This window comes from Pogona vitticeps, chromosome 2, assembly GCF_051106095.1.
Source record: "Pogona vitticeps strain Pit_001003342236 chromosome 2, PviZW2.1, whole genome shotgun sequence".
Classification (NCBI taxonomy): domain Eukaryota; kingdom Metazoa; phylum Chordata; class Lepidosauria; order Squamata; family Agamidae; genus Pogona; species Pogona vitticeps.
In genome coordinates, this window is record NC_135784.1 from 136536279 (window position 1) to 136562938 (window position 26660).

Consider the following 26660-nt stretch of genomic DNA (forward strand, 5'->3'; position numbering starts at 1 on the left):
ATTTTGCCAGATTTTTTTAAAAAACAAGATCAACTAATAATACAGTTTATTAGGTATTAAATTGTGTATATGGGGGTTTGGATTTGATTTTTGTGCAAGGTCATTATAGTTCTGCTTCCATTGTGCCTTTTTTTTAAACAGACACTTCTGAATGAATGGATATGGTATTCCTGTAGGGCTCTTTCCATAACCTAAGTGTGACACTGTATAAATAAAATGGTCACCACTCACAACAAAACTGACTACCGCCCCCCAGCCATACCCTATAGGCTGGAAGAAGGGGCAGAATAGATGTGTTTTTTCAGTGAAGCTGCCTAGTCTGGCGCCAGATCACAGATAACATTATTATTTTAAAATGAGACGTTCTTACCTATTGTCTGATAAGAGTTTCAAAAGAAGTGGCATGAATTGGAAAGGGAGATGGTGTCTCAGATGCGGCAAAGTCATTGAGGACCTTTGTCATTCACCTGCCTGGGCGCTGTGGGGCTGGCGGGGAGAACTTCTTAGATGGGACCTCTCTTGACCTCTCCCAACAGAATGTGATCAACACATTTACTCAGACGGCCTGCTTGGATCGCTGTGCCTATTTTGGGAATGTGACCGTGGGAAAGGACATAACTGTGGAAGAACTGCAGAAAGCCTACCATGCAGTGGTCTTGGTAAGTTTGCTGATCTGTGTGATTTAGAAAGGTATATTCTACGAATAGGAGAGTCACATCTGTTGTCTCGTACATGTCTTCAACCAGCTGTGCCAGGGTCACCAGTACTGAAGACTATGCTTTTTATCTCCCTGAAGACCTTACATTATTTTCTCTGATGGAGCCCTATTAAAATAAACAAATGGAACTTCCAAGTGTTGCTTTGCCTTTGAGTTGTGCTGATTGACCCCAGAGTAGGTACCTATAAAAATGTCTGAATCAGAAAATGGGATGCAGAAATAATGGAAGATCAAGATGCAGAGGTTGTCAATTACAGTAGGATGAACATGAGAGCGATATCAATAGCAGTTTTCCCTGTGGCATGGTATAAGCTCTTCGCTTTCCTAGCAGGTGCATTTATTGAATAAGTTTACACATTGGGTTAAGTTTATACTTTTTAAAGTCATGTTTTTTTAAAAAAAACACACACATGCTAATCTCTGTATCCAGGGCCTGACCCTGTCATCAGGCAGTGCTTCTGTCTGACTGTCAATGTGGGATCATCCCTTCCATCACAGATACTTGCCCATCACATTACAGCCACTGCTCGCTGCTCAGCCTCTTCCACTCCCAGCCTTTACTGGCTTCCTCACAAACCAGCCAGCTAACGCATCCTCCACTGGTATTTCTAGCTTGTCTGTGAACCTTAAGTTCACCCTCTCCTTTCCTTCTTAGTGCTATTTGGGGACGGAAGAAACGGTGCCCTGGCTGGTCATGGGAAGAAAGGGACCTGCAGCTCCCATTCTGGAAGCAGGGCAGATGACTCAGGCCCTACCTTGGATAGAGCCCAACTACTGCTTGGGGGCATAACTTGAATTTTAAAATGCAAGCAAGCAAAGGGAAAAAGTGTTTAAAAGTTCAAAAATCAGTTTGGGTTGAGATCAGGACACATCAGGCCCATATGAGGTGACACCAGAAGTGGGAGATAATACTCAGATATGTATTAGCATTTCTTGGTGAATCAGTTCCATTGGTTCTGTTAAAGGCCTGATAAGATGTGATCTCCTTTTGGGATCATAGGTCTCAAGGATTTACATCTGGCAACCTTGATCTTTATGGAAGGCATTCAAAGCAATTCTGGTAGCCTTTCCCCTCTCCTCCACCCCCCCCTTTCCCCCAGTGCAAGCCAAGAGAAAGCCATTATTGGACGGGAGGAGAGTTTCCTCTTGTCAGCCAGGAGTTGCTCCCACATGGGATCTCCCTGGTTCCACCAGACTCTTACCATGTTGAAGGAGAGGAATGGAGAAGCAGAAGGTGAACTTCAGGTTTTCTTCACCTGATCGCTTTCAGATCTTTTGGACTACAGGATAGGAAAGAAGAGAAGGAGTAATGGTAGATATTGCATTTCTCACTGCTCCAGAGGTAAATAGGGCATTCAAATTAGCATAATGTTCAGTCTCTCTCTCTCTCTCTCTCTCTCTCTTTTATTTTATTTTTTTAGACCAATGGCAGAAAACAATGCACAACATCTCAGGTGGAAAATAACACTTTATGAGTGTTTTACCTGTAAACAGTGACCGTTCAGATGCCTCTCTGTAGGAAGGACTTATATCTGTAAAATTTATTCCTCTTTAAAAGAGAAATTCAGTTAGTTTGAAAATGATGGTGTCCCATGCTTGGTCTTATAAATGGAGTAAAATGCCCCAAAGGCTCAGTTTAGAGAGCTAAAGGGATTCGGAGACTTACAGTCTGCAATCATTGGCAGCCCCCAGGTTGGGGATCATTGCTCTGTGAAGCAGTGGTGGCAGTGGCTGAAGGAGGAGGTCCTTTGCCAAAGCACTAAAGAAGTGCTTCCCCTGAGACAAGGGGCTTCATTAAAACAACTGCCTCAGGGTGATGGGCTGTCTGATCCCACGCAGCTCCTGTGGTCCTAGCAACCCTGTTCCTCTAGGTATACTGCAAATTAGAGACGAGCATGAACATCTGGTTTGACGGTTCATTTCCTGGATAAACAGCTGATATGCAGTTTGGCACCGCGCCCCCTCCAGCAGGTGCAGACTCAGCAGCAGCACTATGGGAGGGGGCAGGCTGCTGAACTGGGGCACACTAAGGTGCAGGAATGGTTGAAAATACCCATTTTTTAGGAGGAAGAGAAGCAAACAGGAGGTGTCCTGATTGATTGATTGATTGATTGATTGATTGATTGATTGATTGATTATTTGCTTTAAGGTTTCTGGGGCGCACTGGGGAGGCTGCATGTGGCTCATGGACTGCACTTTGCCCACCTCTGCTTGTATACTACCATTGTAACTACTTTTTCTCAGTGGATGTTTTCTTCTTCTTTTTTTGCTAAGACCTGTTCTGCTGTTGCAATCCTTTACTGTTTCCATTTGGAACTGACTCTGTTGAACTGTACTGTTTGAGAGCTAGAACAATTCAGCAGAGGCCAAAATCCTGTTGCTTAGCATAGTAAATCGGACTAGGAAGTCACCGTTAGTGTAAGCCCAATTGAATCAGTAGAATTTACAGAGGAGTTGATTCATTAAATGCCATTTAGTGGGCCCATTCTTCAATGGCCCTACTCCTAAGTCCAGCTTACTACACTAAGCAACAAGATTTGGCCCATTAGTAAATTAGATGTTGAATTAAACACGCGACTAGTTATTGTGTGAATGTCTTTTTTAAAAAAAAACTTATTTAGAATGACTAAATCAAAAAGAGGATTACAAGTTTCTGCACTTTTGTTAGGTATAGGAAAGAAGGAACCAGTGTAAGCTGCCCCATTTTCTCTATGGCTGTTGGAGGTGCACGAGCCCTGCCATCCTTTGTTATCTAGCCCTCCTATCCCCATTGCAGTTTCAGTCTGGTTGGGAGTATTCCTGTCTGCTCTTCACTTTCTAGAAACCAAAACATTCCTGTGATTGCTAAATATGTGACTGACATGTTTGGTGTGGGCATGTGAATAAATATTTTTAGACATGGTGCAGAAACTGTTCTATCCTAAGGAGGAATGAAGTTAGATTTGTAGGTGTTGATTGTAAACCAGGGGTCTCAAACATGCGGCCCAGGGGCCATTTGCACCCCCCCAGATGATAGTTTGTGGCCCTCGCCTTGCCTGCCCCCCCAAAGCGCCCACACATTCTCTGCTGTCAAGAGTAAAAAAAAGCCTTGCCTCGCTCGCCGGCTCTCTCCCAAGACAGCACCTCTTGCACCCTCCATCCAGAACTGCAGCCTGCCAGCCAGCCCACCTGTCTGTTGGCTAAGGAAACTCCTGGGCGGCTTCCTCGGGCTCTTGCTCCGCTTGGCGGAAAATCTGATGCGGCCCAGCCTCACCCAGACTCTGCCTCCAGCGGCCCCCAGGTAAAGTGAGTTTAAAACCCCTGGTGTAAACCAAGCGATTTCCTTCCTTCTTTGGCAAGCGCAGCCTAACTAGGGAAGAAATTGCATATGGAGCATAACATAAGAAAGCTTTGAAATGAAGGCTTGCAAAACAAGGTGAAACTGATTTATGGGAAGGAACATGAAATAATTACCAGGCATTTTTTCGGTTCTCCGTTTCAAGATAATTCTGTTTTGGTTTTTACTATCCAACCTCAATGGTTTGCAAGCATATTACACGTTAAAGAATATTTAGACAAGTAAGGGCATTAGGGTTGGATGAGAATTTTATTTCCTTCACGTGTTGATGAGAACTTTGCAGAAATTTTTTGATTCTCTCATTAAGTTCAACAGTGTAAGGGAAAAAGTCCTGTTGTGGGAGATGTTGGTCTAGGGAGAAGGTATTAAGTGCTCAGCTTTTAAAAGTCTGGTCTTGACTCTCTGTGTATTTGACCATGTTTGTAGCGTTGACTCTTCTTTTCTCTGACTGGCTGTGCATTCTAAATAGCTACTGTATGTGGCTAGCAGTCCTAGAACAACATCTTCTGCCTACTGAGAAATTGTCCAGTGGAGATGCCTCTGAGTTTCATTTGGTTTATTTTCAATGCAAACTTACAAAATTTGTAAACGCCATTACTCCAGTATAGCATAAAGTAAAATGACAGGTTTAGGCACACTAAGAGTAGATTCTTGTTGGTTTCTCTTTTAGAATTGGTGGTGTTTGCTTTTTCCTGGGGCAAACTCAACGTGACTTGGGAAACTCATGTACAAGTCTCCTGGCCTCTTTTTCTTTGATTAAAGCAGTTTCTGGGAGACTAATTTGGATATACTGTACAGTATCAACATAAGCCCATTTTAACGCCTTCCTGTATGCTATTATTAACAATATTAATTTACTAAGGTTGTGTCAGATGGTTTGGTGGTATTTTCAAAGCCCTCTCCCTCCAAGATGTCTCTCTTGGATACTATTCTGGCATTGCTACTATCATATTTTTTTAAAATAAAAAATATTAATGGGGTCTTCCTCGGAACTGTGATAGAGGGTAGCCAGTCAGGGATGATGGAAGGAATGGGATGATGTCAAGGTGCCATTTAGCCAGTCTGGTTTTGCTGACAGATGAAAACAAACTGGGAGTGTGAGCCAATGCCTCCTTTCCTGCCTTGCCCTCTTTCTGCAGTGCAGAGTGTGGCAATGGAGGGTCACCCAAACTGCCCTCTTGTCATGGCATTCAGGCAGATGCTTTCCCAATGGTGACATTCCAGTGACTCCACCTGCTATGCCATGGCTACTGGGTAGCCAGATGCACCTGACTGCCAGTCTCCCTGCTCGCCCACATAATGAAGAAACATTTCTTCTCCCCTTCATAGCCCAGCTTCACCAATTGCTGGAAGAGGGCATGCTTTTGGGAGGCATTGAACATTTTTGCAGGGGGTTCATCTCCACACACCAGTTAGGCCAGTCCTATTGGTTATTGAAGACTAATAGCAGTGTAACCCATCTCTGCACAACAGTGTCTATGGAGATGTCTGTGTATTACAGGAAAAAGATGCAACAAGAGCTTTGGGGGGGGGCAAGGAGGAAGAAAGATCTGAAAGAAACAGAGCAGTCTTAACTGTTCTTGCTCTCACAGAAATGGTGTGGATTTTGGATTCCCAGAGAATACTTTTAATACTGTTAATACCTTGGATCCATTAGGAGAAAGGTGGCATGTGAATATTTCAAATAAACGAACCTTTTGCAACATTTTCTCTATGAAAGAAAAAAGGTTGGTGTCAGAAGAATTGGAAGTGTGTATATTTGTGCAAAAGATTTGCACTGTGTAAAATCTGTAAGTTTTTCCCCCACCTTCTGACCTCTCTCTCTCTCTCTCCCTCCCCAGAGCTATGGAGCTGAGGACAGCCGGAAGCTTGGCATTCCAGGAGAGGACCTTGGAGGAGTTTACACGGCCAGAGCCTTTGTGGGATGGTACAACGGCCTTCCTGAGAACAAAGATGTAAGGCTGTGGGCTCCCCTGCTTTTTCCCACCCACCCATCCACCTCCGTGGGCTTTTTTCCACATGTTTCAGCGCAGCCATCCAGCTTCAGCTTAGTGGCTGGCTGAAAGGCCTGCAGTTGGAAAAGATTAACATACATCAAATTAAATCCTCCTCAGATTTACAAATGCGAACAATTCGCACATCCAGAAGAGAGAGAGGATTAACTGGCTCCCTCTTGCAGAGGTGCCCTAAGGAAAGCTCAAAGAGACACGGATACCTGTGGGATGAAGAAGAGGCCACGATGTTTCACACAGAAAATGTTTTACTTGCAGATAGGAAGTACTGTACGTTTGTCAGGTGTAGAAAATCGGCACAATTTCCACACAACAAAGCAGTGTAGGTGGCTTTGGCCTCTTCTGGCTGAATGCAAGAATGGCAGAGCAACGAAAGTGAAATGGACCTGGATCTGGTCCAGAACTCCTCTTCCTTGGGAAGGGTAGTTCCTTGTGGGAAATAGGAGCAGAGTTTAGAAGTCGTACGATTTTGGACTGCTGCTGGCAGAACCCCCAGGGAACATGGCTGGGCCATGCTGGATCAGAGATTTTCAGATATGTGATTTTTGAAAAGAAACTTTTCCAAATTTTTAGCATAGCTGTTTGAAGTGGGGGATTGATCTGGTCTCCAGCTTTGCAAAAGAACCCTTTCTATGTATGTGGGAGCCTGAGGGGGGAACTATTTGGGGTTTCTCTTTCCTCCAGATAGATGGAGAGGAAGAAAGAAGGAACATCTTCCTTTCCCTTGCATGTTCGTAGTGCTGAAAGGTGAAGAGGCCTAATTTTCCACAGCACATAAAATGAGAACCAGCCTATGTTGTCAGCAGTTCCGAGGGCTAGAAGGGTTCAGGTTCAAATCCTCTCATAACCACAAAGCTCTCTGGGTCACAAATGGGATAAAATAGGGGCCAGGGGTATGTATGGGGAGGGTGGAACTAAAGCTGGGCAACATTATGGACTATTTTTGAAGCTGTAGTCCAAAAAACTTACTTTTGTTGCCTTTGGAGGGATAGCATAGAGAAAGCCAGAGTGGTGTAATGGTTAGAGTTTCAGACTTGGACTCAGGAGACCTGGGTTCAAGTCCCCACTTGGCTATGGAAACTCCCTGGAGTGTGGCGATGGCAAGGCCATGTTAGGGTCACCGTAAATTGGAAGTGACTTGACGGCCCATAACGCACCCTCCGACCTGCCAAGAATACTAATGGACTGCGACGGACACTTTACCTTTGCTACTGCAGCCATGCCCTCAGTCATAGAGCCAGTTCCTGCGGCTCTTGAGAGCTTGCCTCCCTGCAACAGAGGAAACCATGTCTGCATGAATGTCAGTGGCTTGAGGAACCTTGTGTGGATTCCATAGCACGAGACAAATGCCCCTGTGTGCATTTCAGGGGTGGTAGAGGTGAAAAAGCACATGTATGTTTGGCCCATTTTGCATGACGTATACGGTATTTGAAGAGAGAACTGATATGCACGTGGGGAAAATAGGAAATACGAGTTGTCTCTATAAAACTTAACAGTTTTTCACTGCCTGTTTATTTTAAGGGGTATTGTGGTCATTTTCATGCCTCTTGTGGGCTGGTTAAGGTTTAGGGTCCTGTTTAGCTCCTTGACAGGATTCTGTCAAACCAAGAGGAAAGAACTGGGTTCAGGACCACGTGGATCGGTGGTCCTGTGCCCGTGGAACAGTTCTATGTCAGCTTGGACTGGGAGGAAATGCAGTGTGAAGAGTGTTTGAAGTGGCCGACATGAAGGATCTCTCTACTTTTGCAGCTGAAACCAGACCTGAGCAGTGAGACCGCCGTGGTCCTGGGACACGGGAATGTCGCTTTGGACGTTGCACGGATTCTCTTATCGCCTCTTGAAATTCTTCGGGTAAGTTGAGAACAAACACCCGCAGGTTTCAAGGCTTTGTGTAAAATGACTCAGAAGATTAAAAAGAATCCTTTTTTAATCTCTGTAGATGGCTTGTGCTTCAAGGTAGACTTGAGGAGAATCTTGAATTAACAACAGTGATAGGACTGGTGCAAGTTGGTTGGACTCTCGCCTTGCAGATCAAGAGCTGCCCTTCTGCTTAGCTCTGTGGGGAGGTGGTCATCCTGCATCTGCGACTGAAGGCCTTTGGGCTAAGGGAGGGATTAATGTGAGGACTCTGGTGGAACTGAAGCAGCATCGTGGCTGGCTGTATGTGCATGTAAGATGGGCTGCTGCTCAACATGAAGGTGGCTAAGACTCTTGATGCAAGGAAATCAGTCTTCTCTTGTTCTCAGGTTATCTCTTCATGTGTGAAGGGCTCCCTTAAAGCCCACCGCCACCAGGATCAGCACTAACGAGGACAAAACAGATCATTTTTGCCTCGCATTCTGCTACTTCTTAAATACAACGAACATTTAAATTCTTGCTTTTCTGCTTCCAGTTTCTCCACTTCGCCCTCTCCCAGACATAGTCTTCCTTCTTTGGGAGGGAAGAACAATTTGTGTCTCTGGCACTCTTTTCTTTTAATCTTTCTCAGTCTGCTCCTGGTTAGATCTCTAGGCATCTTGTGAGGTAGAATGAGGCGTGGTAAGTTTACTGGAGGGAACATCTTCTAAATGTTTTTCCATTCCGCAGGAACTGAATGGCCAGGGAAAAAAAACATATATGGGGGTGGCAGGCGGCATATGTTGGAGGCAGCTTTGACTTTCTGTCTTGGTAGAGACCTTGAAGCTATGAGGGAGAGAGAACAGCAGTTCTTGACTTGGTTTCTTTGAATGTATATCCCGTACCTAAATGAAGCACAAGGGGGCAGCCTCTGTTTTTCATTGATATACCAAGGGGGAATTGGGAGGAAAGGAACTGAGTTTTATTCATCCATCACCAGCGACAGTCAGTCTTTCTCTTACCATTATTATTATTATTTGGACTAAATCCAACTATGTGACACTGATTAAATCAGTTTATTCTGCCTTGGGTGAAAGGCACCCAAATATCTATGAGCACTTCTATAGCTTGAAAACAGTGCCAGCGATGTTGAAGACACTATTGGGCCTTTTGGGGCTTCTTATATAAACAGGCAAAGTTGAATTTTTTGGATTGGAACTCCCAGAGCTTCCAGTGGAGTTTGGGGAATTATCTGTTACATTGTGTGGAGTTGGATAGGATTTATGACAACTTTAATTGTGTTTTTAAAGTATGCAAGATATTTAGTGAATGGGTTTACATTGCCACACCCACATGCCTTGTTGGTTCCCATGGCTAGGTGAGAATTTGAGCCCACCACTCTGTCTGCTACACGTCACTGGAAGTTCTCTGGCAGTTGTTGTCCCACAGAATTAATCTTTCTGAGCCATGTAAAAAAATGCCTCACAGCATTAGCAAATGAGAGAAACCCATGAATTGAGAAAGCCCTAGAGATGTTTGCCTTATTGGAACTTCTGTTTCTCCTATGTGACAGTTTCTTGTGCTTTTCAATAATCCTTCTCATGTCCCCCTCAGATTTCTAGTTACAATTGGTCAAGTCATTTCAATGTTTTTCCTTAACAACAGTGTGGATACTATTGCTTTGCTCCTTAGAGCAATGTTGGCTATTCACATTACCCCACACTTTTGATTAAGCCTGCAGTATTTAGAATTCCTTAAAGTTGGGGTTTGAATCCTGAGTGTGGCACATAACTTATGAAGGGGACTCATGAGAGGCTCCCTTCATAAGAGGCTCCCCACTATCGCCACAGCTGGTTCTGTGATACCAGAAAATGGGGAGTGGGGGGGCTGGGCAGCAGTGTGTTGGAAACTGGATACGACTGTCCAGATCTGTGCAGTGAATGCAGTGGCCTTGTTATGTCTGTGTTCAGGGCCTTGCAGTGAAGGAAGGCTGTGTAGTTCATTTGTGGGGGCAACTGATCAAAGGATGGACACTGCTCTTCTCTTTCCTTGTTTTCTGCCCTAATAATCCCCAATCATACTGTCGTTCTCCTGGTCTAGAAAACAGATATCACCGAAGACGCGCTCGTGGCCTTGGCCCGCAGCAAAGTGAAGCGGGTGTGCCTTATAGGGAGGAGGGGTCCTCTCCAGGTGGCCTTCACCATCAAGGTAAATCTTGGTGCTGGGTGGTGGTGGTTTGAGTCAGTAACGCTTTGCTTCAACAAGGGTGTTTTCCCTCTGTAATGTAAATGTTCAGGTTAGTTCAAAGGAGAGGTCCATGTTTTTTTTTCTCCAACTAACTTCTGAAGTCACTTGATTGCCCTTTGGAGGTAGAGGTGGCACACCCACCACAGCTACCTTGCCTCTTAGGTGCTTTGTCCACTGGAGTGGCCCCAAGCCTCACACTTCTGAAGAGGTGGGTCTGTGTGGAAGGGGGAAGAAAAGCTTAGAGTGAGCATTCACACATGGTTGCATTGCTAACCTTCTCCAATCAGTAGACCATGCAGGGATCAGGAATTAGGAGGTCAGCCTACCTAGTAGAAATTAGGTGTTGGAGCTGGGAAAGAGAGACGGAGCTGTCATTGAAAAGTATCTTGATTTGCTTGGTGCAGTTTTGCTTGCATGTATAGCAGTGAGACTGAGAAAACTTAATGTGCTGGCATGCCTTGATTCCAGAGCAGAACATGGTGGTGTCTTTACTTATTTAGTTAAGTTATCGGGCCTTTGGCTGTAGAATAAATTTGTATTGTATTATTTAGTTAAGACATTTGTGGTATTTTAACATTGCTTTTCAGGCAATGTTTGTTTCTAAAGTGGTTCAAATGAATGAAAAGACAGACAAACAGATAGATAAAATTGTTTGTTTGTTTGTTATGAACTGCTAGAGAAGTTATGTAGCAGTTTCCAAATGTCATTAGTGAGTAAATAAATAAATATATATGCAAGTTTAAACTATACACTTACAATTAAAAGCTATTATGTTGCAGCTTCCCAGAATTACATATTTCTGCTACTCACAGGCATGAAGTATGCGGTCTAATGTGTGTCTGTCTGAAAACCTCAGGAACTGCGGGAAATGATCAACCTGCCAAGTGCTAGACCTGTTCTGAGTCCTGCAGACTTCAAGGGCCTTGAAGAGGCAATCAAAGGTGAGGATCAACCAGTGCCTGTTTAAAAAGTAATGCCACATCCTTTTAGCATCTTGTAAATACCCCCCCGCCCATAAATAAAGGTTTTGGGAGTGTACATGTCTCTAGCATTCATGCACAACACTAAAGCCACATGTAGTCCTTGAACTCTCCTGCTGCTGCTGAATCAGCGGCCATTGCAAGCCACACTATCGAAATGCCAGATGCTACAGTAAATGTATCAAAGTTACTCTTTTTTTGCACTACAACATCCAGGTGGACTCCTAGAATTCCCCAGCCAGCATGGCATTTGAATCAGGGGAATCTAGAAGTCTCCCTGTTCAGCATGCTATGCTGGCTGGGATATTCTGGAATGGTGGTCCCCAACCTTAGGTGACCCAGGTGTTCTTGGGCTGCAGCTCCCAGAAACCCCGGCCGACATAGTTGGTAGTGAAGGCTTCTGGCAGTTGCAGTCCAAGAACGCGTGTTAGGAACTGCTGTTCTGGAATACTCCTGTTTGGCACCTTGCAAAGTTTGTATAATTCCACACATGGTACAGTTCTGCACAAATATGTGTCAGTTTTGTGCAAGAAAAGAAAAGGAAAAAATACATTCTTCTCATCAGTGCAAGCAGTCTGTCAGGAGCATCAGGAAATTCCTCACCATTTCTGACGTTGAGGGGAAAAAACTGCAGTCTTTAACTTTGCCTGTATGGCTGGGGCAAGTGAAGCTTTTTTCACTACAACAGAGGCCCACATTTCCATTTCGAGGGAGTGGCTGGAGGCATGAAGAGAAGCTGGGCTCCAATGAAAGCACAGGACATGAAGGAACCCCCGCACAGGATCTGAACTAGCAAGGGTGCGAACTTTTGCCTTCAGAAGTTTTAGACTACAAATATCATCCTTATTATTTAGCATTTTATGGTATAATGGGCATCTTGGCCAGGGCTTTTGAGAAATGTGATCTAAAACATCTGGAGGGCCAAAGGCTTCTCTGTCCCCAGTGAACAATTTTTATTTGATCTTTCTTATTCTCACGGTGTCTCTTTGTGTCTTTGAATCATCCCCTCAGAGCATGGAATGTGTCATCCAATTAAATGACAGTCTTGTTAGTATCTTTAATTGTGTGCAGCACTTTGTACCTCTCAGATGGTTCATACATTACTAGCCAGTGAGTGACTAATGATCGAGGCCACAGGAAACTCTGTGTGGTGAATTTCCCTGTCTCTGAATTGCGTGGGAGTTGGCCTGAAGGTTAACCCAGGATAGTTTTTCGCCATGCAGGTGTATGCTGGATGGAAGTGGCTTGGTTCACTGGGTTATTAGCGTGCAAAGCATGCTTCCTGTTGTGTCTCGGTTTCCTGTTGAGTATCGCTTTATAATAATAAAGTGACTGATGTGTGCATATTGTTGGATGGAACCGAAGTGCTCCAAAGGGCAATGAGCTGCAACAGCAGCTATCTAACCTTGAGATGGCTCTCGGATCAGAGACTTCCAGAGGCTTCTCTGTAGACACCTCCAGGGAACGTTTGTGCTGTGTTTAACTGAGTTATTCTCTGCATCTCCAGTTCACCGAAAAATGGGGAGGGAAGGGGAATGTGCAGAGGGGTTAGTCAGAGGTGTGTTTTGTGTGGCATAAACTGAAGGAGGCTGTATTCTGTACACCTCAACTGTAGGTGTTTTTTTGTGCTGATATTGTTAATTGCTATGATCTTTCACATGATTACATTCAAGAAGTGAACGCTGGAGATCTTCAGCTGAAAACAGAATGCTGTTTTTGCCTCAAAATGGAAAAAAAGCAAGTTTTAAAAACTGAAGCTTCCCCTTCTCATTTCATTGAGCTAGCCACGAGAATAATATTTGCTTTGCTGAACTGCCAGGGCCAAATCAGATGTGAGATGAGAACTGTGTGATTTTCTCAATGTACAGTATTTCTTTTTCTCCTTTGCTTAAAGTACCCATCTCTTCACCTGCAAGGGTGGGGAACAGGGCTCATAGTGATTTTAGGCAGACAGTATAAACCAAGAGCTACACTTTTTCTTTCAGTGGCTGTGGCCCTAGTCCAAATCAGCTTTTTTTGTCATCTCCTTCCCCCAGCTACATTTTTAAGCAGATGAAAAGGTCTTCTTGGCATCCAGTCCTAGAAGACCCTCATGCCCATGGTCGCTCCCTCGGGATGCAGCTGTATTTGGGACATGTAACTGTAGTCTGCCTTTCATGCTAGCTAGGACTCCTTCTTGTTTGACTAAGACTCAAATAACTTTCCTCCTTTCATTAATGGAAAAGGAAATAGCTTGCTAATTGACTGCAGTTCTCCCCTTTGGAGTTCATTCTAGGTTTTCTGCAGACTTTGGGTTGGAACCAACTTTCAGTTGCGTGAGAATAGACCCACTACCAAAATCAATGGGACATGTTTCTTGTGGCTAATTTGAGGTAGTCTAGGGGGGCCTGCCCTAATAAGCATACATGACTCTGGAACTTCAGATTGTGTGGATTGTTGCCTGCTTTCCCATCCAGAAATCTGCTCATGAGGAAGTGAGATTCAGCTTGATCCTTCTGCATAGCAGATTGCAGTCCCTCGTTGCAAGTGGATCTGTTCAAGAGGAAGGGCTGGGGAGGAAGGAGAATCTTGTTGACCTATTCCTCATATTTTGTTCCTGAGCCCAGCGCCAGCTACCGGAGTTAAAGGAGTCCTAACTTTAATTTCTTATATCCTTCCTTTGGCTTGCAGAATTCCCATGGAAGATTGTCAGCTTTTCAGATATGCATTTTTTTTAAATTAACTGTGTGCCGTGAAGTCAATTTTGACTTATAGCAACTCTTCTCAGGGTTTTCTTGGTAGAGAATACTCAGAAGTGGTTGGCCATTCCCTTCTTCTGGGGGCATTCTGGGACTGTGCAGCTTGCCCCCAAGGCCACACAGGCTGGCTCTTCTGGGATACACTATGAGGAACAATTTCTGGCTCCGCAACCAGATACCTAACTCACTATTTTGTTTATTTATTTGATTTATATACTGCCCTTCTGGCAGCCAGGGCCAGTAACAAAACCATAAAATAACAAAATAATACATCAAAGTTGAAGTTCAAATTAAAATATCATAAATAAAGTGAAGGATGTTTGGATTTTATTGGTAGATAAGTACAGTATATTTAATGATGAAATCGGAAATGTTTATGATGAACATAATATTTAGAGGAAATTGATTTTGAGGCACCCATATAGAGATATTAAACATACAGTGGTGCCTCGCTTAACGACATTAATTCATTCCAGCGAAATCGCTGTAGAGCGAAAACGTAAAGCGAAATAAAAAAGCCCATTGAAACGCATTGAAAACCGTTCAATGTGTTCCAATGGGCTGAAAAACTCACCGTCCAGCAAAGATCCTCCATAGGGGCGGCCATTTTCGGTGCCTGTAGAGTGAGGAATCCGTCCAAAAACACAGCGGGGAGCCATTTTGAGCACCCAGTGGCCATTTTGAAAACCTGACAATCAGCTGTTTTGATCGTCGTAATGCGAAGAATCGGTTCCCGAAGCAGGGAACCAATCTTCGCAAAGCAAAAAAACATTTAAAACATTGTTTTGCGATCTCAAAAACATCGTCGTGAAGCGGATTCGTCATTATACAGGGTAATCGTTAAGCGGGGCACGACTATGAATTTATAACATGCATATAGATAAGGTTAGACATATATATCCTTTTGTATTTTGGGGAATGTTGATTTTGAAGATTGTAAAGTATGATATTCTGAAATATAATTGGATAGATGAAAATGCAGGAGAAAGAATCTATAAACATTACTATAAATTTAGGATGTTAGATGTTGAACTAAATATCTGAAATAGGGATATGAAATATAATATGAATAGATACATATGGATATACTGTAGTATGGTTTAGTATGGGACTAGGGCATAAGGTCGGTTGTAGTCAGAATTATATAATGGATAAGTTTGAATGTGAAATACCTCCCCACCTATATGTTTTGTTTGTTTTATATGTCTTTTGATTGTTTCATATGTTTTTGTTTGTTTTGTATGTATGTGTGTGTTATAGAAATAAAAAGTTAAAATAATAATAATAATAATAATAATAATAATAATAATAATAATAATAATAATAATAATAATAATAATAATAATAATAATAATAATAATAATAATAATAATATAATTTATTGTCATTGTAAGTATATACACAGTATACCATACAACGAAATTCACAGACACCCAGAGACCAGACACATGCACACACATAACATTCCCCAAGCACTCCCCACCCACTAGAAGTCCCCCACTAAAAATACAAACATCTACACCTCAGGCCAAGTAACACAGTCCAACTAATTATTCACTACTGGTGGTCTTTAAGCTCATTATTAATTGCAATTATAGCTCTAGGATAAAAACTATTTAGAAAACGTGTGGTCCGAGTCTTAATTGTTCTATATCTTCTGCCAGACGGTAACAGTTCAAAAAAGTTATAAGCAGGATGGGAAGAGTCTCTCAGGATGCTGTGTGACTTCCTCAGACAGCGGGATGTGAAGATGTCATCCAGGGTTGGTAGCTGGAGCCCGATGATATTCTGGGCAATTTTAATGGTTCTCTGTAGAGCTTTTTTGTTCGCTACAGAGCTACTCCCAAACCATGCCAGAATGCCATAGGTTAGGACACTCTCAATGGTGCTACGGTAGTAGGACAGAAGTAAATGCTGTGATAAATTTAACTTCCCGAGCATTCTCAGGAAATACAGCCTCTTCTGTGCCTTCTTTATTAGCATGTTGGCATTTATAGTCCATGAGAGGTCCTCTGAGATGTAAGTACCCAGAAATTTAAAACTACCAACTCTCTCCAATTCCTCACCGTTTATGTACAGTGGTAAATGTACATTTCTCTTCCTCCTAAAATCAATTATGAGTTCTTTAGTTTTTTTGATGTTAAGTGTGAGATGATTTTCTTTACACCATAGTATCAATCTTTGTACTTCCTTTCTATAAGCAGACTCATTGTTCTTATTTATGAGTCCCACCACTGTCGTATCATCCGCAAATTTAATAATTGCATTGGTGTTATATAGTGGGGTGCAATCATGTGTGTACAGGGAATAGAGGAAGGGACTTAGCACGCAGCCCTGGGGAGCTCCTGTACTTAGTACCAGGGTAGAAGAATGGTGGGATCCCATCCTTACTGACTGTGGCCTATCTGTCAGAAAATCCTTTATCCACATGCAGATCTCCTGAGGTAATCCCAGGTTGATCATTTTTAAAAACAACCTATTTGGTAGAATGGTGTTAAAAGCAGAGCTATAATCCACAAACAACAGCCTCGCATAAGTTCCCTGTTGTTCTAAGTGGCTCAATACAGTATGGAGTACGATGGACACAGCATCATCAGTAGATCTATTTCTCCTGTATGCAAATTGCCATGGATCCAAAGAAGGTGGAAGACTAGCCTTAATGTAATCCAGCACCAATCTCTCAAAACATTTCATAATAACAGATGTTAAAGCTACTGGTCTATAATCATTGGGAGATACCACAGCTGACTGCTTTGGGACTGGCACTATAATAGATGTCTTCAGGCAAGTGGGGACAGAACACTGCAACAACAAGGATAGATTGAAAATATCCGTAAAAACTCCAGCTAATTCTGCAGCACAGCCCCTAACAACTCGTCCCATGAAGTGAACACAATACATGCAATTAATATAATTAATAGCATAAAATACAGTGGCATATAATTTAGTGCATTATTGGAGATACTGTTGCATTGGTAGTTGTTTGGGAAAGAACATCCGGGTCTTTAATATCTTTAAAGGTGCCTATTGAGGGAGCCAGGTGAACTTCAGGTGGGAGGGTATTCCCCAATTGCGGGGCAACTGCCGAGAAGGCCCGATTTCTGGTGGTTGTTTTTCAGGCCTCTCTTGAGGTAAAAACTGTCAGGTGCCCTGCCTGTGACGATCTTATTGGACATTCAGACCTAACTGGAAGGAGGCACTCAGCCAGATATTGAGGTCCCAAACCATTTAGGGCTTTGTAGGTTAAAACCATCACCTTGAAACTGGGACAGGAGCGAACAGGTAACCGGATAATCTATCAGATATGCATAGGCCGAGATAATCTTCCTTCTGGATGTTCTTTCATCTCCATCTGAACTAAGAAGTGGGGAAGCTGTTGTTCTGGTGGTCCCCTTGGGCTTGCTTCTGCAGTGCTTTTGTAATTTTCAGATGTTCCCAGACCTAGAAAACGGCTGACTGAGCTGATGGCTAAAACAGCTTTGGAAGATCCTGGGGAGGAAGTGGCAGGCCGTTGGGCATCGGCCTCCCGAGAGTGGAGCCTGAAGTTCTTGCGCAGCCCACTGGAGGTGTTGCCTACTGCGGATGGAACACAGGCACGAGCGATCCGAATGGCTGTCACCCGGTTGGAAGTATGAGCTCCGGATTTCCTCTTGGTGTCCCACCCCCTTCTTGCCTTTCCTGTTCAGTCTGGCTCTCAGTCTGTTGCATCCATTTCGTTTTGGGGATTCCCCCAGGAGTCTTTCGGCATGAAGCTTAAAATGGCTTTATACTCCCAATCTAATTAGAACTACCAGAGTAATTGCCTGCTTTCTGCGAGTTGAAATGGCAGATTCCCGGCAAGCCAGCACGATGTCTCCCTGAGGAAACATTTTCTGCCTCGTGGCACGAAAATAGTTCTCTCCATCAATTTGGTAGTCATATCAGTGATGGGAGGATGTTCTGATAGCACAACTGATCAGCATAGCCAAGATGGCGATGTAGGGGTTGAGGATAGAGACTGTGAGTGAACTGAAGGGGCCTGGAACCAGGATCAAGCTGCTGCTCCCTGCTGTGGTAAAGGACTTATTATCATTAGAGCTGCTTTTCTGTTAGGAACACCCAGGGAGTTTGCATGAGGCTCTTTGGGTGGAAGCTCCCATGGCTGGTTTTTTGGAGGGAAAGGGTGGTGGTGGTCTTGCTGCTTCTGGAGGTTTCTGAAGTTGTGTCCCCCCCCCCCACGTTCCAAACTCTAGCTGCAGTATGAGGAGTTTCCAGGTTATGCCAGGGGTTAAGAATTGTGACACCTAAAGAGGCTGAAAGAGTTAATACTAGGAATTATGCTTTAAAAAAAATCATGGCCCCTTCCCTTTGGAAGAACTGAAGATACTTTCAGCGTGGAAGGGATGGTCACTCTTGAATTGGCCTCCTCAGCCACACTAGACGCTGTTCCAAGTCCTCCATACAGAGCACGTTCCCATAGTCTCTCAAGACTGATCTAATCTAATCCCTTTGGAACAGGCTTCCCACAGAGGTTCGTCAGGTGCCTTCCCTTTCAGCTTTTAAGAAAATAGTAAACACAGTATGATTTAAAGCGACTTTTTATTTGTGCTTTGCCCCCCGAGATGCTCAAACCTGTTTAATTTATTTAATTTATTTAAGCTAGGTTTTTAGCTAGGGGCTGAGTTTTATTCTGTTTTATGCTATTTATTGTTAGGTACTCGGTTTCATTGATTACAGTGTGGTTTTAATGTATTGCGAACTGTCCAAAGAGTGCATGCACTATAGGGCAGACTATAAGCTGAAAAGATAAAGAAGAAGAAGCCTGGTTGTTAGCTGTGAGACTGTTATGCAATGCCTTCCAAAACCATTTGTCTTTCCCCTTTTTTCTTTTCCTTTTAAGGGTTCGAGGGACACCGCAAAGGCCGTTCCCACTGGAGAGATTGAGGAGCTGAAGTGTGGACTGATTCTCAGCAGCATCGGTTACAGGAGCCTCCCAATCGACCCCGCTGTACCCTTTGACCCCAAGCAGGGCACCATCCCCAACAACATGGGCAGAGTGCTTGGGGCACCAGGTTGGTAGAGGAGAAGGAGGAGGAGGTGTTCTGAAAGGAATGCTGCTAAGTTAATAGCCCAGATGGATGGCTCGAATTCTAGGATGTTTTATTATTTTTTTAAGAAAGAAGCTTGGATTGTTTGCTCCTCTTCAGGAACACTGAGCCGGCCAGAGACCACTTTGTTGCAGTTGCACAAACAGGCCTTGAAGGGCCACTGCATTGCATGAATGCGAGGTACGGCTGTGGGGTACGGCTCCTCAGCATTTATCTTGATCATGACAGAGAAAGCAGGTTCACAGCAGTTCTTTTGGTCTTCTTTAAAGTGAAGAACTGGAGCCAACAGCTATGTTTGTTTGACTGCATGCTATCTTTTCCAGGGCTCTACTGTAGTGGCTGGGTAAAGAGGGGCCCCACTGGTGTAATCATCACTACAATGAACGATAGCTTTGATACAGCCCAGTCTGTGCTGGAGGATCTGCAGATGGGTGCGTTGGACCTTTCATTGGCCAAGGAAGGCTTTGACTCTGTGAGGAGCATCCTTCAGTCCCGTGGTAAGAATGGTTGTGCAGTATCAGCTTGCCCACCTGCTTGCCTGCCTAATGGAAATCTTAGAGGAATCCAGTAGTGAACCAGATGATCTTGAACGATGTGTGTATTTTGAGTAAAATTAAAATGATTTGAGTATCCACCAACTTAGCAGCGGTGGCAAGTCCTTTTCTGCTCAGCGAGACTTGCTTTTTTTTTCCTTTTTAATTTTTTATTCATTTCCATTGGGTAAGGAAAGACTATGGGGAAGGGGACTTGGATCAAGGTACAGTATTGGGGTAAATACAAATACAGAATGTGATAGAGAACAGTATATATCATTATTACATTTGTTTGTATGTTTCTTACTAAACTTACTTCACACTTACGTATCTTACTATTTTTTCTAAACCTTTAAAATCTAAAATTATATCTTATATTTTCTTTCTCATAATTTAACCCTTTTGTATTCTCATCTCTCATCCAATTATAGAAATGTTCCCACTTTTTCCTAACCTCAGCAATGTCTTTGTGTTTTAATACTTCAGTTAAAATATCCATCTCTGCTGCTTCAATAATTTTTTCTATTAACTCCTGAGTTGTTGGAGTCTCCTCCTTTTTTTGACTGTTTCGCATATAAAATTCTTGCTGCTGTGTGCCTTGCTGACCCAAGTTACTGTCAACATCAGGAAGTTTTAACCCCCACTCCCAAAATGATGAGACATGTTTGGAAATTTAAGGCTTTTGAATATGCTTTTGGTGAACAGGGATAGGACTTTGTCTTCTTTCTTTTAAAATGGTGAATTTCTAAAACATTGTTGGAGACTTCTTTTCAATTTTTAAAAGCTGGCCCAGATTTTTTTCAATTAGTATATTAATGGACTCATGATGGTGTTGATTAATCATTGTTGCCGGTTGCCTCAAGTATTTCTATTTTTTCATGAAACCTTGAGATTGTCTACCATCGAGTTTTTAAATTTGTTTTTGTTCTCATCTTCATTGATTTTGAGCAGTGTGTGCCAATGTCATCTCCCAGAAGCCAAAACGCTGAGAGTTTTGTTAGAATCCAATGTTCTTGGTTTTCTTTTTTCTTTTTTCCAGTTAAACTGCTTTGCAGTCCTTAAGTAGCCTCACCTCCCTGCTTTGAGAAACACTGTTCAGTTTTCACTAGGGACAGTGGGGGAGTGAGCAAACATTGAAAGACAGAATTTGCCCCAAGGTAACCTAAAGAGCTTGTACCTGAACTTGAACTTGGGTTTCTGAGGCCCAGTATGCTTTCTGGTTTGGTTTGGACTTCATCAGTTTTGTCTTCACGAAGGTATCTGTGCCTGAGTGGGGTCAGAAATGTATGAGTCAAGACTGTACCAGTCCTCAAGGTCTTCTAGTCTCTTACGAGTCAATGTGATGCTTGGGGGTGGGGAGATGGGAAAGACCCTCTTGGATCTTGTGCAGAAGTGACACAGGTATCATCTTGGGCTTACTGCAGCATTTTGTCAAAAGCCCTCCCCCTTATGCTCTGTTAGTAAAATTTCTGAGTTTGAGGGTAGGGATCTCTTAGGTGCAACTACCTTGCGGCTGTGTGGTCAGCAAAGTATCATCCTAAAGACACCCAGTAGGGAGGGAGCTTCTCTCAATGCAGTGGGACTTAATTTCTGAATCAAAGAAGGATTGCACTGCACTTTGACAGACCCAGGCACCTTGGGACGTACATGGCTCTGAGTAGGCAGCCTAACAGCTTCTTTGGCAACCATGTTGGCAGGATGATTATACGCCTGACCTACCCACCCACCTTTGCTAGTCTCAAGTGCCTTCGGCCGTGAATACGTAACATTTTTCCCAATTTCAGGATGTTGGTTCATGAACTCAGGAAGTATTGTGCCAAAGCACTAATTACTTTGTGTGCCTTATGGGATGATTTGCTGCATGGATGATACATGTGTGACTTGTAGGCCAAGAGCCCTTCAAGATCCAGAGATAGGAGTGTGAACCCTCCAGACCTCTAGAAGTGGCCCAGCCTTAGTTTAGGAGTGGGATGTACCAGAAGCAAATCTGAGGCCTCCAGGAGCCAAGGAGTGGTGCCACGTAGTGTTTCCACTTGTGTTTTGGACTCCTTTCTTCAGCCTCTTTGTATTTATGAATTTGTTTATTTATTTATTTATTTGACTTGTATGCTGCCCTCTCTGGGTGGCTTCCAACATAAATTAAAAGAGTTCAGTTAAAAACAGACACTGAAACCAATCTACTCTACAAAAGCAAAAATAAAAACAGAAACAATCTACAAAAAAAAAACAATCTGGATCCATGACTTGTTAATTAAAATTGGAAACCTTCAGTTAAAAACGTCAGTTAAAAAACTTCCGGAACAAGAAGTTTTTAACTTGGCGCCGAAATGCCACTAACGTTGGCGCCAGTCAGATGTCGTTTGGGAGGGCATTCCGAAGACTGGGGGGGGGGGCAGCTGCCGGAAAGGCCCTCCGCCTACAGGCCATCCCTCTCACCTCACTGAGGGATGGCTCTTTCAGGAGTGCCTTCTGGCTAGATTTCAGTTGCTGGGTAGATTCGTATGGAAGGAGTCGGTCCTTCAGGTATCCAGGACCCAAGCCGTTTAGGGCTTTATATGTCAAGACCAGCACTTTGAATTGGGCCCAGGCAACAACTGGTAGCCAGTCTAACCTGGCCAAAATCGGCTGAATATGTTCTTGTCTCTGCTTCTCTCCTCTCCGGCCACCTGCTTCCCACGAGGGTCCAATGGCCCAAGGCAACCCTTCTGGCTGCTCTTGGTCTTCATATTCTGATATCCTCAGCCATGGACCAGGTGATTGCCAATTTCATTACCAGCAACATGGCCAATAGCAATGATCTTTGGCAGATCATTGGCTCTGGAAAACAGGTGGATGGCCACCCTTCATATGGCTTCGGATTCTGTTTTGAACCCTTCTACCTAGGCTCACTTCTCATTAGCATAAAATTAGGATTCTACAAAAATATTTTTTTGTGCAGGAAAATGGGTATTCATAATGATTGGACACATACATCCTCTGTTGCATCAGAGAACCTGGGGATGTTCTTTGGTGTCTGAGCAATAGAGGATTATGAAAAGTTTGTGCCGTGTAGGTTTTAGATACATCAGACAGCCTTCGGGGGACAAGGCATGTCTGGGTGAGAGTACTGTGCTGTCATTTACTTATCTGTCTGAAATCAGAGGGAAACCGGCAGGCAGAAAGCAGCTGACAGGTGCTAAGAACCAGTTTGCACCTGGCAGATTTCTACATCTCTCTCTCTGAGACACAGAAGAATTATACAAGGAAGATTTTGATATCCCGGACAACCCAGATAGTGTGGTTGCTGACCTTGAGCCAGACATCCTGGAGAGTGAAATCAAGTGGTCCTTAGAAAGCATGGCTAACAACAAGGCCAGTGGAGGTGATGGCATTCCACTTGAACTCTTTAAAATCTTTTAAAAATGATGCTGTTAAGGTGCTACACTCAATATACAGTACCAGCAAGTAGCCAGGGGATTGGAAAAGATCAGTCTACATCCTGATTCCAAAGAAGGGCAGAGCCAAAGAATGCTCCAACTACCGTACAATTGCACTAATTTCACATGCTAGCAAGGTTATGTTCAAAATCCTCCAAGGTAGGCTTCAGCAGTATGTGAACCGAGAACTCCCAGAAGTACAAGCTGGATTTCGAAGGGACAGAGGAACTCGAGACTAAATTGCTAACATGCGCTGGATTATGGAGAAAGCCAGAGAGTTCCAGAAAAATATCTACTTCTGCTTCATTGACTATGCAAAGGCCTTTGACTGTGTGGACCACAGCAAACTATGGCAAGTCCTTAAAGAAATGGGAGTGCCTGACCACCATATATTGTCCCCCTGCTTATTTAACTATATGCAGAATGCATCATGCGAAAGACTGGACTGGAGGAATCCCAAACCGGAATTAAGATTGCCGGAAGAAATATCCACAACCTCCGATATGCAGATGATACCACTCTAATGGCAGAAAATGAGGAGGAATTTAAGAACCTCTTAATGAGCGTGAAAGAGGATAGTGCAAAAAATGATCTAAGGTCATGGCCACTGGTCCCATCACCTCCTGGCAAATAGAAGGGGAAGATATGGAGGCAGTGACAGATTTTACCTTCTTGGGCTCCATGATCACTGCAGATGGTGACAGCAGCCATGAAATTAAAAGACGCCTGCTTCTTGGGGGGAAAGCAATGACAAACCTTGACAGCATCTTAAAAAGCAGAGACATCACCTTGCTGACAAAGGTCCGCATAGTCAAAGCTATGGTTTTTCCAATAGCGATGTATGGAAGTGAAAGCTGGACCATAAAGAAGGCTGACTGCTGAAGAATTGATGCTTTTGAATTGTGGTGCTAGAGGAGACTCTTGAGAGTCCCCTGGACTGCAAAGAGAACAAACCTGTCTATTTTGAAGGAAATCAACCCCGAGTGCTCACTGGAGAGACAGATCATAAAGCTGAGGCTGCAATACTTTGGCCATCTTATGAGAAGACAAGACTCCCTGGAAAAGACGCTGATGTTGGGAAAGTGTGAAGGCAAGAGGAGAAGGGGACGACAGAGGACGAGATGGTTGGACAGCGTCATCGAAGCGACCAAAATGAATTTGACCCATCTCCAGGAGGCAGTGGAAGACAGGAGGGCCTGGCGTGCTCTGGTCCATGGGGTCACGAAGAGTCGGACACGACTAAACAACAACTCTTTCTCTCTCCCCCCCCTCCTGTAGATAGTTCATGTATATATAATTGTGTCATAAAAGTGTATGTGCCTATTTGTTGCTTGGACATAATCCAACAAATTGGAACTCCTATCTATCTCTCCATCTTTTCTATGCATGGTATAGCTTATACCCTTAAATAAATGGGATCAAAAGTGAATTAACAAGCTGAAATAATAGCAAAGCCGAGTAAAGTACAAGCAACAGTGTCTGGTGTTGTATACATAATTGGCTACAAGGCAGGAAAATCTGTGTGGACGAGATGTTGGCAACAAGCAGCCTGTGGGCTGAAAATGGTCTCTGGGTGTCCAAGTGTGTCCCTATCACTCCTTCCATATTCCGATAACTGTTACATTATTGTTTTGAAAAAAATGTGGCTCAGAAAATGTACTTGTGCCTTCTAGGGGGCATGAGGAACAAATTTGCATGCAGGAGGGGTTCTTGGTATCCTTGGTGCCTCCACCCCAAGTTTTTAAAAAGCAATTTCAATTTTGCTTTGGTACAGTAGAGAACACAAGGTGTCATTTTCAGTATCCCCCCATTTTTGGAAGAAAAACATGGAGGGGGTGTTCCAGTTATGAGACTAGGTGCTTCAAGGTTCCTGGGCTTTTGGTGTGCCCACCCCTTACATGGATAATAGATGGTACATGAAGTAATCCATAGCTGATGTGTATAAAGCTATGGGAGTAATAATGTGGAAAATGATAGCTTTGGTGAACTTTGGTGAAATGCAGCCACAGAATCCCAGACTTTGATAGTTTCTAAGTAGCATGTGAATCCTGGAAAAGGACCAGCAGAACCAGGTCTGGTTTTGCAGAGATTATTGAATTGTAATTATTTTTGTACTAATCTTTCCCTGGTGTAGTTGGATATGCATTCTAAAACCCACCTGGCTCCTTTACTGTCATTATATTAAAATGCTTTCAATTAGTGTGCTCTCTCTAAACCAATTCAGGATGTTTCAGTGAATCAAAGGCAGTTCATCCCTTAAGGTAGAGTCACACCATTATGAGACTCTTCTGTGAAATAACTAATCTCATTTGACCCGCACTCTTGAATCTGCTGAGTAATTGATGGGCAAAGCTTGCCTTTAATTCTGAAGAAGGGTGTAATCGAAAGCTGTATGGGCTCCTGTGGTTTGCATGTGTGATTAACTGAGAGGAGGCTGATTTCTGTATTCTTTTTCCCCTTTTCATGATAATTATCAGGGGTCCGACCGGTTTCTTTTTCGGATTGGGAGAAGATTGACGCTGCTGAAGTGGCAAGGGGTAAGCTGGCTGGGAAGCCTCGGGAGAAGATAGTAGATCCACGAGAAATGCTGGAATTGATTGGCCACTAAATGGAGAGTCACCCACGTTCTCTGTCTATAGAAGATGGTGCTGCTCGTTTTCCTCATTCTATTAGACTCTGAAAATGGAACAGGCAGACTTCTATCAGAGATGATACACTATTTCAGAGTTCTGAATGATATAAATTGCTAAAGCCAGTTTGTCATTATCAACAGTAGACTTTGGTTCCAGCTCAGAGCTTTGTGCACTTTTTTGGCAGCAGGTCTCTTGTGTTTGTCTAGAACTTCCTTTTGAGTCAAATCCTGCTCCAACCATCACCTGAACATGCAGAGGCTCGCTTCCCTTTTTGCCATACTCATTGCTGAAAAGAGACCCTTTCCATTAAAGTATTCAAAACGGTTAATTTTTGAGAGATTAAGAGGAGGATTTGGTGCCTTAATTTATTCCTGCATACATTTGTGGGAGTATTCTCTTGATTTATATCACTAGATAAAAAAGGTTTATACAAGCCATTTGAGGAAGATAGTGCTAGTGATTATTCCTCTATACAGATCTTGTGAATAATAAGACAATCTTGATCACTTTTTTAAAACCTCTTGCATCATTTTGACCTGATCCAAAGTGATACAACTCTCACAGTTGACTTTATGGAGGACTCCGTTTTGTAACCTGCTTCCAACACCTGTTTGGACCTGTGAATAAAACCAAGCTGTACAACACACATGTGAGAGAAGAATTAAACCTGGATGGAATAGACACGAAGACAAGTGTATCAGTTACCTTTCCCCTTCACCCTGAAAGTCAATTATTCTTATCCACCAATTTTCCAACTTTGATGTCAGATTGCAGACTGTATAATCATTTTAAAATAAAACTCTTTTTCGAACAAAATGTGAACCTAGGTCAGCAGGCTCAGTTTCCATTTCTCATCTAGCATGTGTGCATTTGACTTAACGTAAGCCGGCTGGCCTCTTGCGGTAGCTGGAAAAAGTAGGGCGGTTCTTTACAAAGTTGACCGGTCCTTCCTCAACTTTGAGCTTGCACTCACTGTCAATAAATCATGGGCAATGATTGTCATTTCTTGTGGAAAACTCAAACAGAAGTTGGATTACTGCTGTAGATAAAGTAACAGGGATGCGTGACTAATTAGATTGCTCCTGAGGCATGCCACAGTAGCAAGTTGGGATGAGCGTTATCC

At 43.3% G+C, this 26660-nt stretch overlaps 1 protein-coding gene across 2 annotated transcripts in view; it reads left to right on the forward strand.

Moving 5' to 3' along the window:
- FDXR (ferredoxin reductase) overlaps positions 1–26363 on the forward strand; it is a 47320-nt gene extending 20957 nt beyond the window's left edge. For both annotated transcript variants that reach the window (XM_020806313.3, XM_020806312.3), the window contains exons 4-12: positions 537–659; positions 5897–6010; positions 7817–7918; positions 10004–10111; positions 11007–11091; positions 17298–17497; positions 18748–18919; positions 19279–19452; positions 25382–26363. In XM_020806313.3, the coding sequence (XP_020661972.3) occupies positions 537–659; positions 5897–6010; positions 7817–7918; positions 10004–10111; positions 11007–11091; positions 17298–17497; positions 18748–18919; positions 19279–19452; positions 25382–25512 (1209 nt within the window). In that variant the 3' untranslated portion in view covers positions 25513–26363. The remainder of the gene's footprint in view (positions 1–536; positions 660–5896; positions 6011–7816; positions 7919–10003; positions 10112–11006; positions 11092–17297; positions 17498–18747; positions 18920–19278; positions 19453–25381) is intronic.
- Positions 26364–26660: the final 297 nt, after the last annotated feature.